General features: G+C 41.8%; 2 protein-coding genes across 5 annotated transcripts in view; one reads left to right on the top strand and one right to left on the bottom strand.

Annotated features, from left to right (window-relative positions):
• Positions 1-963, top strand: part of dnajb13 (DnaJ heat shock protein family (Hsp40) member B13) — a 43,058-nt gene extending 42,095 nt beyond the window's left edge. For 2 of the 3 annotated variants that reach the window (XM_080197959.1, XM_080197960.1), the window contains one exon: positions 681-963. In XM_080197959.1, the coding sequence (XP_080054085.1) occupies positions 681-834 (154 nt within the window). In that variant the 3' untranslated portion in view covers positions 835-963. The remainder of the gene's footprint in view (positions 1-680) is intronic. The other variant, XM_080197961.1, reaches the window with a different exon arrangement.
• Positions 964-9,275: 8,312 nt separating this feature from the next.
• ucp2 (uncoupling protein 2) overlaps positions 9,276-14,256 on the bottom strand; it is a 51,435-nt gene continuing 46,454 nt past the window's right edge. For both annotated transcript variants that reach the window (XM_080197547.1, XM_080197546.1), the window contains exons 6-8: positions 12,960-13,061; positions 10,391-10,571; positions 9,276-9,896 (exon numbers count right to left, since the gene is read on the bottom strand). In XM_080197547.1, coding sequence (XP_080053673.1) covers positions 9,800-9,896; positions 10,391-10,571; positions 12,960-13,061 — 380 coding nt within the window. In that variant the 3' untranslated portion in view covers positions 9,276-9,799. The remainder of the gene's footprint in view (positions 9,897-10,390; positions 10,572-12,959; positions 13,062-14,256) is intronic.

The following is a 14,256-nucleotide window of genomic DNA, read 5'->3' on the forward strand; positions in this document are numbered from 1 at the left end:
TGATCTCCCAGTGCACTATGTAAAGTGTACATAGCTAGTGCACTGAAAGATCTCACTCCCCCACCCCACTGATCACCCCCCCCAATTGCATCCCCCACCCAGCAGAACACAGCACCCTCCCCGATTCCTCCCCACTCCAGCCTCTTGCAGCCCCCATGCACGTCCTAGCCAACTGCCGCCTCCATTCACCACATGCCCCCACCCCCCCCACCTTACTACAACTGGCCTACATGTGACTCCAGACTTTAAGATTTAAACCAGCAGTGCAATGCTGACCTTGGCAGCAATCCAGGGCCGGTATCATCTTGAGGGACGGAAATTGGGCACAAACCTCATTTTTCATCTCTCTCTCGATCTTCCTGGCTCACCACACTAATTGACCCTTTTGTCTTTTTTTTGCCCTTTGATGACCTAGTCAATAGTTATCCCTTATCCAATATCACAAAAAGAACAGATTATGTAGTTATTATTAGATTGTTGATTGTGGGACCTTACTGTGCACTCATCACCTACTAGATATATTAGTAACGACTCTACTTTCGAGGTACTTCATTAGATGTAGATGGCTTTGGAACATCCTGAGATGTGGAAGCTGCTACATAAATGCAAGTTTTTTCTTTTTCTACTCTCTAGGAAGTGTATCCTGATTCCTTGTAATTCCTACTTTTTTTTTCCCCTAGTCCTAAATACACTAAAGTTGTCCCAGGAGAAGGAATGCCCTTATCTAAGGATCCATTACAGAAAGGAGACCTTGTGATCCAGTTCAACATTCAATTTCCAGAAAAGCTCACACCATCAAAGAAGAAGCTGGTTATTCGAGCGTTACAAGTATGAAGTCAACAATGGCAATAAGAATGATAGCAATTAAAGGATCAGGATGGTGTATCTATCCTTCTGTATTGATATATAGCATATTAATGTATTTACAACATAAACTCTATAAATAGGGATTGCAGAAACAAACTTTTCATTTTTGATTATTGTGTGTGACATTTCCTATAAAAGTTGGTGAATGATGATAAGCACATATTGTAATTAAATCACATAATTATAACCTTTGACTGGGAAACCATGGATCAACACAGGAGTTCTACGCAAGTAAACAGATATTATTTGCAGAACTGAAGATAAAAATTGTGAATTTATAAGCGTCAGCCTTGTTTGTGAAAAACTCCATGGCCTCACTCTCCCCTATCTTTGTAATCTCCTCCAACCCTACAATCTGCCAAGAAATTGACACTTCTCTAACTCTGGCCTCTTGTGCATCCTGATTTTAGTGTCACCACCATTAGCGGTCACCCTCTCAGTTGCTTAGGCCCCAAGCTCTGCAACTCTACTCTCCCTTCCCCCCAGCCCCCCCATCCCATACCTCTCTACCTCACTTTTCTCTTATAGACAGTCCTTTAAACCTACATCTTTGGCCAAGCTTTTAATCATGGAATCATAAGAGAATCATAGAATCCCTACAGTGTAGAAGTGGCCGTTCGGCCATCTGACGCTGACAGAGTATCTCATCCAGGCCCTCGCCCCCACCCTATCCCCATAACCCAACACATTTTCCATGGCTAACCCATCTAACCTAAACATTTTAGGACACTAAGAGTCAATTTAGCATGGCCAATCCATCTAACCTGCACATTTTCGGTCATCTGACCGAATATCTCATGATGTGGATTGGTGTTATACTTTGCCCTTCTGAATGGGGAGGCAGTGGCCTAGTGGTGTTATCTCCAGACTATTAATCCAGAAATTCAGCTAATTTTCTGGAACCTGGGTTTGAATCCTACCTTGGCAGATGGTGGAATTTGAATTCAGTAAAAAGTATCTGGAATTAAGAATCTACTGATGATCATGAAACCATTGTTGATTGTCGGAAGAACCCATCTGGTTCACAAATATCCTTTAGCGAATGAAATCTGCCATCTTTATCTGATCTGGCCTACACGTGACTCCAGAACCACAGCAATGTGATTGACTCTCAACTGCCCTTGGGCAACTAGAGATGGGCAATAAATGCTGGCCAGCCAGCGACACCCATGTCCCAGGAATAAATAAAGAAATTGCTTTGGGATATTCCCGTATTTGAGTTGTTATGAAAACTGAAAATCTAAATTGCAATAGAAAATGCTGCAAATACACTGGAAGTCATCTGAGATAAAAAGGAATTTGTGAAGAATTTCCATGGACTCACCCAATGTCCCACTGTAAGATCTGTAGAAGATCACAGAAACTCTGGGAATGGGCCATTTTTAGATGTTTATGCCCTTCCATTTGGGATTTTGCCAGTCACCTGACAGAGAGATGCCAGCAAAATTCCAACTATTCGTCTGCGTTTAGTTTTTAATTTGAGCAAGTCCATATCCTGAGAATGATTTTTGTTAAGTGGCATAGATTTTCACGACTTAAATTTATCTCTCGTTACTTTGCCTGTTTGGCTAATTATGGTGTTACTGTTCCAAGTGCAGTTTCTATATCCAGTTTCACATAGCTATTATGGCTTTGCATATGGTGACTGACATACCAGTTAATTATTAGGGAGCATGAATAAACTGAGCAAACTTTACTTTCTTGCATTAAATTTCTCTGTATTTCGGTGGGAATTCTAAAAGGTCACAATCAAACTTGCTTCAAAAACAACCGTCATATCTTGACTTCTTGATTTGTGGGTTGTTTTGAACACTTTTTGAGAGTGGAATTTTTAAATGATTGCCTTTGCAAGCAAAGAGACTCAAACAGATGCAAAATTATTCCTTCTTAGGGAATTTGGAGGAACAAATTATTTGACTTTATTTCCCTTTTTTAAATAGGTTCTCAACAGCAAGTTATTTGTTATGCATTAGCCTGGAAATAGCACTTTAGATATTTTCCATAGATGTAAATTCTCCTCCAGGCATAAGATCTCATAGTCAATGCTGTCCATTTCATTCCATGCACTATTACAGTCCAGAGGAATAAACGTATATAAATATTCTATTTTTAAAATATTATGAGAAATGTTTAACATTGTGTTTCATTTGCTTTGGGACTGCTAATGCAGTTACTCAGCATCAATTTGCATAGGTTGAAGATAATGTTGAAGATAACTGGAACTCTGTGTCCATGCAAAACAGGTGCTGGATGATTTAAGAACATAAGAAATAGGAGCAGGAGTAGGCCATCTAGCCCCTCGAGCCTGCCCCGCCATTCAATAAGATCATGGCTGATCTGAAGTGGCTCAGTTCCACTTTCCCACTTTCTCCCCATAACCCTTAATCCCCTTGCCTACCAAATACCTATATACCCGCGTCTTAAATATATTTAGCGAGGTAGCCTCCACCACTTCAACGGGCAGAGAATTCCAGAGATTCACCACCCTTTGAGTGAAGAAGTTCCTCCTCAACTCCGTTCTAAACTGCCCCCCCCTTATCTAGTCCTGCTGTCCTTTCTGAGCGGGAAGAGCCTCTCAACCTCTACCCTATCCATCCCCTTCATCATCTTATACGTCTCTATAAGATCCCCCCTCATCCTTCTAAACTCCAACGAGTACAAGCCCAGGCTATTCAGCCTCTCTTCATAGTTCAACCCCCTCAACTCTGGTATCAGCCTAGTGAGCCTACTCTGCACTCCCTCCAAGGCCAAAATATCCTTGCGCAAGTGCAGCGACCAAAACTGCACACAGTACTCCAGCTGCGGCCTCACCAGTGCCCTGTACAGTTGCAGCAAGACCTCCCTATTTTTATATTCAATCCCTCTCGCTATGAAGGCCAGCATCCCATTTGCCTTCCTGATCACCTACTGCACCTGTAGGCTGGGATTTTGCGACTCATGCACAAGGACCCCCAGGTCCCTCTGCACCGTAGCATGCTGCAGCTTTTCGCCCTTTAAATAGTGGTCCCTCCTACTATTATTCCTGCCAAAGTGGATAACCTCACACTTTCTAACATTGTATTCCATTTGCCAGGTCCTCGCCCACTCACTCAGCCTATCTAGATCCCTCTGCAGACTTTCTACACCCTCCACACAATTTGCTTTTCCACTTATCTTTGTGTCACCAGCAAATTTCGGCACCCTACACTCAGCTCCCTCCTCCAGATCATCTATATAAATGGTAAATAGCTGAGGCCCCAGCACTGATCCCTGGGGCACTCCACTAGTCACCAACTACCAATCCGAATAGCACCCATTGACACCTACTCTCTGCCTTCTATTTGACAGCCAATCCTCTGTCCACGCTAACACCTTACCCCCAACTCCATGCCCCCTAACCTTCTGTAACAACCTTTTGTGCGGCACCTTATCAAACGCCTTCTGAAAATCGAGAAACACCACATCCACCGGTTCCACCCTTAATCAAACAATTTGTTTGTTCTATCATGTTATTACCAGACTGTTTAAACAGAACTGCAAGACACCTTAACCTATTGATTTCAATATTTTAGAAGGGCCACACTTGCAGCCCAAAAGGCAAATTTTGCCTGTCTAGTTTATTGACATCAGTTGTTGATGATCCTAGTGGCCCTTAAAGGTGCTGAAAAATGTTTGGGTGGCTGAACAACTCAATTCAATAGCAAAGCTTTGGATGTTCTGTTGCAAGAAGTCCCTCTAAAACTTGAACGGGTGGAATTTTGCGGCTGTGCTCACCCCAAAATCGGAGAATCCCACCCGAGGTCAATAGCCTGTTGCATGGTTCGGCCCTCTGGTTCCTATTTCCTTGGTGGGCAGGACAGGAAAATTCCCCCACTATCTCTTGCTACCAATTCCATACCCCCGTGATGCTTTCTTTCATGCCAAATCTGATGGTTTGAAATCTTGAAACCCTATTCGATCCAATTTGATCTTCAGTTCCATCGAAAGGAGTTCCTACTTCTATTGCGGTAACATTTATCCACCTTAGTTCATCTGCCATGAAACATTCATTCATGCCTTTGCTACCTGATTTCCAGCCACCCATCCTTGTCGTTGACTTAAATTGGCTCTCATGCCCCCGATTTGAAATGTTAATTCACATATAGATTGCTTCATGGCTTAATTTCTCTCCATCTCCTCCAGCCTTGCAATGGACCACTCTGTTCTCAAAACTCTCTATTCCTCTGGCCTCTTGTGCATCCCACCCTTCCTTCAGTCCAAATACGTTCAGACCTTTGAGCATCACACTCTGGCGTTCTCTCCCAACCGCTCTTCCAAGTTGCTCCTCTTTAATTGAGTACTGGTCACTCAGCCTGAGTATATCCTTCGTTTGCTCAGCAACAACATTTGTCTGAATACAGTTGTGAAACACCTGGAGACATTAAAGGTGTTACATAGATGCATGTTACTCATAGTATTGGCAAATTGATTTCTTTTGCTGGAACAAAGTATGCAGAGGATACTACTCCCAGGGTCTGTATTAGGATCATGCTTTTTAGTTATATACAAATGCAGGTCATTTATATACATGTATCAGTAAGGCTAAGCAACCACACCTCCTCCACGATCATCCTCAACACCAGTGCCCACAAGGCTGTGTTCTCAGCCCCTACTATACTCCTTATACACCTATGACTATGTGGCCAAATTCCCCTCCAGTTTGATTTTCAAGTTTGCTGATGACATCGTAGTGGGTTAGATCTCAAATAATGACGAAACAGACTACAGGAATGAGAGAGAATCTGGTGAACTGGTGTGGCAACAATAATCTCTCCCTCAATGTCAACAAAACGGAGATTGTCATCGACTTCAGGAAACGTAAAGAAGAACATGCCCCTATCTACATCGTAAAAAGTCTGACAACACCAGGTTTTAGTCCAACCTATCTATTTGATAATATACTCGCAAGCTTTCGGGTTAGCCCCTTCATCAGGTGAATGGAGAGTTCAGAACTCTCCATTCACCTGATGAAGGGGCTAACCCGAAAGCTTGCGAGTATATTATCAAATAAATAGGTTGGACTAAAACCTGGTGTTGTCAGACTTTTTACTGTGTTTACGCCAGTCCAACACCGGCATACCCACATCATGCCTATCTACATCAACAGGGACGAAGTAGAAAGGGTCGAGAGCTTTAAATTTTTAGATGTCCAGATCACCAACAACCTGTCTTGGTTCGTGTATGCCAACACTGTTAAGAAAGCCCACCAACACCAAGACTAAGGGAATTTGGCATGTCAGCTACAACTCTCACCAACTCTTACAGATGCACCATAAAAAGCATTCTTTCTGGTTGTATCACAGGTTGGTATGGCTCCTGCTCTGCCCAAGACCACAAGGAACTACAAAAAAGTTGTGAATATAGCACAATTCATCACGCAAACCAACCTCCCATCCATTGACTCTGTCTACTCTCTCATTTCCTTTTCTGTGAACAGTATGTTTTGTCTGTATAGCGCGTAAGAAACAATACTTTATGTTGATACATGTGACAATAATAAATCAAATATGTCTAGGTTTGTGAACTGTATAAAAATTGGCAACCTAAGACATGATGAATTTTGAATTCTATCAAGATAGATAAGTCGCCGGGACCAGATGGGATGTACCCCAGGATACTGTGGGAGGCGAGGGAAGTGATTGCCGAGCCCCTGGCAATGATCTTTGCGTCATCAATGGAGACGGGAGAGGTTCCAGAAGATTGGAGGATTGCGGATGTAGTCCCTATTTTCAAGAAAGGGAACAGAGATAGCCCGGGAAATTACCAACCGGTGAGTCTGACCTCAGTGGTTGGTAAGCTGATGGAGAGGCTTCTGAGGGACAAGATTTACGAGCATTTGGAGAGGTTTGACATGATCAGGAATAGTCAGCATGGATTTGTCAAGGGCAGGTCGTGCCTTACGAGCCTAGTTGAGTTCTTCGATAATGTGACTGAGCACATTGACGAAGGAAGTGCCGTGGACGTGGTGTACATGGACTTCAGCAAGGCGTTTGATAAGGTCCCCCATGCAAGAATTCTTGAGAAGGTGAGAGGGCATGGGATCCAAGGGCCTTTGGCCTTGTGGATCAAGAACTGGCTTGCCTGCAGAAGGCAGAGAGTGGTTGTGGATGGGTCTTTTTCTGAATGGAGGTCAGTCACCAGTGGAGTGCCCCAGGGATCTGTTCTAGGACCCTTGCTGTTTGTCATTTTCATAAATGACCTGGATGAGGAAGTGGAGGGATGGGTAAGTAAGTTCGCTGATGACACGAAGGTCGGTGGTGTTGTGGATGGTCTGGAAGGATGTCAAAAGTTGCAGCAGGACATAAATAGGATGCAGGACTGGGCGGAGAAGTGGCAGATGGACTTCAATGCGGATAAATGCGTAGTCGTCCATTTTGGCAGAACCAACGGGATGAACGAGTACACTGTCAAGGGCAGGAGTCTTAGTAGTGTTGAAGAGCAGAAGGATCTTGGGATCCGGGTCCACAGGACTCTTAAATCGGCCTCGCAGGTGGAAGAGGTGGTCAAGAAGGCGTATGGTGTACTGGCCTTCATTAAGCGAGGGATTGAGTTTAGGAGTCGGGAGGTAATGCTGCAACTTTATAAGACCCTTGTCAGGCCTCATTTGGAGTACTGTGCGCAGTTCTGGTCGCCTCACTATAGGAAAGACGTAGAAGCTATTGAAAGGGTACAGAGGAGATTTACAAGGATGTTGCCTGGACTGGGAGGCATGCCTTATGAAGTTAGGTTGAGGGAGCTGGGTCTCTTTTCCCTGGAGAGACGAAGGTTGAGAGGTGACCTGATAGAAGTTTATAAAACGTTGAGAGGAATAGATAGGGTGGATTCTCAGAGGCTATTTCCCCGGGTTGAAATGGTCGCTACGAGAGGACACAGATTTAAGGTGCGGGGAGGAAAGTACAGAAGTGATGTTAGGGGTAAGTTTTTCACTCAGAGGGTGGTGAGTGAATGGAATCGGCTGCCGTCAGTGGTGGTGGAGGCGAACTCGCTGGGGTCTTTTAAAAGACTTCTGGATGAGTATATGGGGTTTTATGGGATTGGGGGTTATAGATAGGTCTATAGACTGGTAGGTGTTGATGTGATCGGCGCAACTCGTGGGCCGAAGGGCCTGTTTGTGCTGTAGTGTTCTATGTTCTATGAGTATAATAGCAGTGGACTTCAAGACTTAGATTGATGAAATGGGAAGGCATTTGGGAGATGCAATTTAATGCAGATGTTTAAAAGGAAAAACCTTGATGTAGCACAATTTAAATAGTACCTTTTTCAACTAAATAATAGCTTGAGAGACAGCCATTCCATGGTTCATCCTCATGGCCTTCACCAAGTTCAACTTGCTTGGTTTGAATTTAAACAGAATTTTGTTGGTTAGCTGCTAGGCAGTTAACAATGTGGTCTACATTGTTGTGCCCTTTGAGACTTGACATTCTTCCAAATTTGTCCTCATGCACAAGATGATAAACTTTGACAGCAATACTCAAATTCTGTACTGCCAATTGACTATTTTCTCAGCAAATTTAACAAAATATTCATAGGGAATTTGGTACTATATATCCTGATTTGTCAAAGGCCTCAGTATTAAGAACAAGATGAGGTACAAAAAATAGAAAATGGCCGAAATCTAACTGACAGCATAAAAGGTATCAATGGAGTTCAATCCAGAGAAGAGTGAGATAATGCATTTCGGAAAGGCTAACAATGGAAGGGAAAATATAATAATGCTGAAAAGTGTAGACGAACAGTTTGTGTCCTCGTAGTCCTGAGGTGGATGGAGGTGTACAGAATGTTTGCCCTTAATGGCCGAAACATAGATTATCACAGTTGTTACAGTACAGGGCCACGATTCAGCCCGTCAGGTCTGCACCAACTCTCCAAATGAAGAGTACACATAGTGCCATTCTCCTGCAAGTTCTTCTGTCTAGATAATCATTCAAAAAGGCATTTTGAGTGTTAATTTCATATGCTTTAATTAAGATGGGTTTAGATCAAGTGGAGAGGAAGGTCCTTGGTTGAGAAGTGTATAAACAGGGCAACAGTGGTTGGAGGTCTCAGGGACATTTGATGGATAATTCTTTTGGGATGTTAAAATGCTCTGCCTCTTGTGATGCCATAACCTATACAACTAAGGACCAAGAGCTGGAAAGTGGCATTCAGATGGCTTCTCATCAACCAGTGTGGACATGGGCTGCATAGTCTCCACCTGTGCTGTAATTTTCTACAATTTCTATAATCAGAGGTCATGACTAAAAAGACCAAAATAATTAAACTGATTCTATAATTTAAAAATTCTTCAAAAATAGGTTGCAATGAAATGCACTAGCTACAAGCACAAACCTGGTTAAAAAAAGTTTATATTGTTCATCATGAGAATCCGCTTTTATTATTTGAGACAGCAGTGAGACATAATAAAAAAGTGTTTTATTTCAAACAGAACAGCAACAGAACTATTAAAAGAGTTATAAAGTCAAGCACATTACTCCAAACTGGAATCGAGGTTCTTCCTGCGTGGTATTTTAATCCCACACAGTGAAATTTGCCAACCGCTAATAGATTTTCCAAAACAAATTTACAATAGCTGTTTGCTGCTGGTGTATCACATTTATTTGTGGGGTGGGAAAAGAAAATTTGTCAGAGACAAGGTCCATGGTAAAACAAATGTCATGACCGTCTAAAGGAATGGACATATTGTGCCAATGAAAGATATGAAAATCAGTAAAGAAATTAAATATCAGACAAAACAATGAAACATTTAAGATTTAAATCTGAAGTCGTTCCCAAAGTCTTGCACAACCTATTTTGGAGTAAGTATGCAAAATTCTAATGAAAGAGGTAGAAGGAAGTAAAGAGTTGTTACTGGTGAACAAGTTGTGCAAACTCAGCAGCTAAAACGAAGCATTATTTTTGTTTACGAAGAAGATTCTTAAAGCCTGGCCACCATCATAGCTCGTTTCAGCTGTTCATACGTAATAAACATCACGATGTTCCATGACCCCAGACGCAGAAATGAGGGCATAAACCTGAAATGTAATAACAATTGCACTTAAATGATTGTACAAACATGCATGGATATACATTTAAAACATTTACTACACAGACTGCACACAGCAGATTAGATTTGGAAGCGGTATCATATGATTGCAACCCCTTAAGATTATTCTAGAAGTGAATAATTGGAATCCATTTTAAGCAGAGATGTTGAAGTCATGCAATATTCCATGCTTAAAACAGGAAGCAGCTCAAACATAAACCAGCTTTGTGTTAAATTAATTTAGCGGAATATCAAAAATAAGCCCCAACTTCTTTCAACATCCTCCACTTCCTAATTGCTGATATTCTATTAAATAGAATCCTTGCTTTTCTCCTCCATACCCTCAAGATCCAGTGTTCTATCTGCAACCCGAGTACTGACATTCATCCCTCATTTCACCAGCTTGTATACCCCCGCCAAATGCAAGCATGAGCCAACATTTGCATTTCTACCGGGTTAGAAACATTAGTGTTAAGAACTTACCCTTTATAGAAGGCTGTAAGACCCTCCTTTGTTAACATGGTCACTGCACAGTTTAAGGCACAGCTATATTGGCCAGGGGCAGAGTTCATGTATCTTGTCTTCACTACATCCACAGGCGAAGCAATAATGGTTGTACAGAATCCAGCACCAATAGCAGAAGAGAAATGGCATGGGAGGTTATCTGTAGGGAAAGCATCAAAACGCTGGTTGGGAAGACATTAACAATATATTTTAATTTGAATTGGTGTGATTAGAGTCATGTGAACATTCCTCTCAAAGGTTTAGAACCATTTAAAAATCAACAGAAATATAAGTGAGTGGCACATGGTTAGCACTGCTGCCTCATAGCACCAGGGATCCAGATTTTATTCCAGTCTCGGGTCACTGTTTATGTGGAGTTTGCACATTCTCCCAGTGTCTGCATGGGTTTCCTCCAGGTGCTCTGGTTTTCTCCCAAAGATGTACAGGTTAAGTTGATTAGTCATGCTAAATTGTTCTTTCATGTTGGGAGATTAGCAGGGTAAATACCTGAGGTTATGGGAATAGGGCTTGGATGGGATTGTTGTTGGTGCAGGCTCCATGGGCTGAATGGCCTCCTTCTGCATTGTGGGAATTCTATGATTCTATTCCAAGCAACTGAGAAAATTGGCGCCTTGAACTCAATTTGCAGACTTTGATGACCTTGTAAAACCCCATCAATATATGGCTATAACATCTGAGCATTTCCCATTAAACAGATTAGCTACAAATCAAAAACAGATCTGGTGTTGCCCAAGTACATCTCACAGCACTCCAAGTGATCCAACATGTCCAGCTGTAGGAAGGCATTTATTCCTGTTTGCTCTCCCTGGTACAATGGCCAGACAGGGCCATTTGGGACTGCTCACCCATAGTCCCATTCTGCAAGGATGGGTCAAATAAAGCAACTTCCTATCATTCATCTTTCTCTATATTTAAATAAATTGGATGCAAATCTTAAACCAGAAATGGTCACATTTTTAAAATATATAAAAAAGTATATTAGACAAACTATATTAACAAGTCTTTCCAATCCCTGGAACCTTTCCTGAATCTGGGGAAGTTTGGAAGATTACAGCCTATGCATCCACCAACTCTGCAGCCACTTCCTTTCAGACCCTAGAATGCAGACCATATGGTCTAAGGGAATGACAGCCTCAAATCCCATTAGCTTTCCTCGTATTTTTTCCCCCTGTAGTGATAAAACATTCCTGACCCTTTCTACTATTCTCAGGATGCTTCTGCCATGAAGACAGATACAAATACTTATTTGAAGACTTCGACAGTTCCTTGTATCCCCATTATTAATTTCCTAGTCTTATCTTCCAAAGGACCAATATTTAATTAGCCACTCTTCCTTTTTAATATTTGTAGAAGCTCCTGTCTATTTTTATATTCCCACTAGTTTATCCATTCTATTCCTTCCTTCAAAGCTTCCTTTGTTGGTTTCTAAAATTCTGAGTCACCTGGCCTCCCACTAATCTTTGCAGCATTCATGCCTTTTCTTTCAGTTTGAAACGGTCTTTAATTTCCTTAGCCATTTTATTGGTTCCTAAAGCAACTATTGAAAGACAAAATTAGTCTTGCATAAATAGGTTTCTTTATAACCATATTTCCACTTCATTGGTAATGCTAATTATTATATTAGGGTAATTTTTCCACTCCCCGGCTGTGGGAATTGTCACAGGCAATGTGGAAAATTTGGCAAATCATTTAATGGTCCACTGACATCAGGTGGGAATTTCTGGAGTTGAGGCAGACACACCAGCAGAAAATCTTACCCAATATGTACAGAATGTCTGTTAGGAGCGAGTGTAAGCAACGGGTCAGCTGGTTTGCTCATGCATTTTGAAACTACAATTAGATACAGGAACCATGTACAAAATATTGGCAAAATGTCTAGAATCATAGAATACCTACAGTGCAGAAGAGGTCAGTCAGCCCACTGAGTCTGCACTGACTCTGACAGAGCATCTTACCCAAGCTCTCTCCCATCCTATTCCTGTAAACGCACACATTTCTCATGGCTAATCTATCTAACCTCACATCTTTGAACGTTAAAGGGGCAACTTAGCAAGGCCAATCCATCTAACCCGCACATCTTTGGTCTGTGGGAGGAAACCTGAGCACCCGGAGGAAACCCAGGCAAAACATGAGAACATGCAAACTCCACATAGTCATCCAAGGCTGCAATTGAACCCTGGTCACTGGAGCTGTGAGGCAGAAGTGCTAACCACTGTGCACCCACCTGCAACTGGTACAACTCAAGACTGCTACCAAAGAACTGCTTATTTCCAGCAGCAGCATTTTGAAGACTATTTAGTTCTTTATAAGCAAAAGTCACCTTCAATTTCAGAAGGTAATATCAGTGCGAATGACATACTTTAGAACATAGTCAAAACTTTCCTAATTTAATTTCTCCTTGAATTAATAAACGGAATAGATCCCTTAAACTAGCTCAATCCAAACTGGAAAATTCCACATTATTCAACTATAATAAGTTCAGAGTGTCTTAACATTCCAATGTTAGAGAACATTTGTTAACACTTACCACTTAGGAGACCATTCTTCATCAACAGATCCTTGATCAGATCATAGGTAACGAGTTCTGTGCAGTTCACAATAGCATTCCGGGCAATATTTGGCATGGTTCCTGGGGAAACGAGTTATATCTTGATTTTAAACAATATCCATACCAATCTAGAAACTAAAATCTACATGTTTACACTTAGATCCTCCCTCTTACCCTCCCTCTCTTAAAACACAAAGCTACCTTATTTCAACAGATTTGCACTGAAAAATTAAGAAAGAGAAAGGTAGAAGACCCTTGGATATTGGATATATTGAATATTATGTCTCTAATGGCTGCAAGAGTTTTAAAGGTTTAACACAGCTGACAGGACAGGCCACAGCAAGATAATCGAGCTTCTTTTGAAGATTGCTAACATGAACCTTCTGATTTAATTGAGCAAAACATTTAATTGAATTCCAGCTCGAGAAAGTTGGCAGATTTCTAAGTTGAGCCCCCTAGAATTTTCTTTGGGTGGTGGATGCAGGACTGGAATCAGGTGTGACTCTAGGCCAGCATGCCAGTCTGTTCCTGTCTCCCGTGCATTTTCATGTAAGTTAAGTGTTTTGAAGGAGTGAGGGGAGGATGCTGACGGCAACTTACCCCCCATAGGAGGGTGGCCATCTAATGTGCCTAGTAAGGACATTCGTAATCAGAAGACAAGGAAAATCATTTAGGTCACTCTGGCTAATTTATAAAAATATTTTAATTTAAACAAATGGATGGACTGATGGTAAATGTCAGCTTCCTCCAACTTGCAAATTGTGCACCAAGAGATCACATGATCTTTCTGGAAGTTTCTGAACAGATTAAAAATGGACAAAGGATAACAGATCAAACCCCTGGAATGCAACACTCCCTCCCTGCATTGTATAAACATTTCAGCTGAGCCAATACAAAGGATAATGGACAAGATGTCTGCACCAGACGGCTTAGGCAAAGGCAGAGTTATTTATGACTCCTCATCGCACACATTGCGTTTATGCTTCAACCGTTACCTACTCAAACCACAATGGGTTTTAATCACTGGCTGAAATGCACCACCTGAAATAACCCTGTCTCACAACTGAGATTGGAGCTGTTTGAATTGCCCTAATTATATAGCTTTTGGGCTTTATCTTCAGTTGTGGTTTAACCACCAAAGAGAAAATTAGGCTAGCAGCCTGCCTGGTGACTTCCCTCTTGAACTCTTGGCCTCCAGAAAGAGCCCTTCATTTTGAACTAATTACAAGAATACTTTTTTGGATCTTCAATGGATTCAATCTGTAACTAAGTTCCT

This window comes from Carcharhinus amblyrhynchos, chromosome 10, assembly GCF_965287045.1.
Source record: "Carcharhinus amblyrhynchos chromosome 10, sCarAmb.v2.hapA, whole genome shotgun sequence".
NCBI classification, from domain to species: domain Eukaryota; kingdom Metazoa; phylum Chordata; class Chondrichthyes; order Carcharhiniformes; family Carcharhinidae; genus Carcharhinus; species Carcharhinus amblyrhynchos.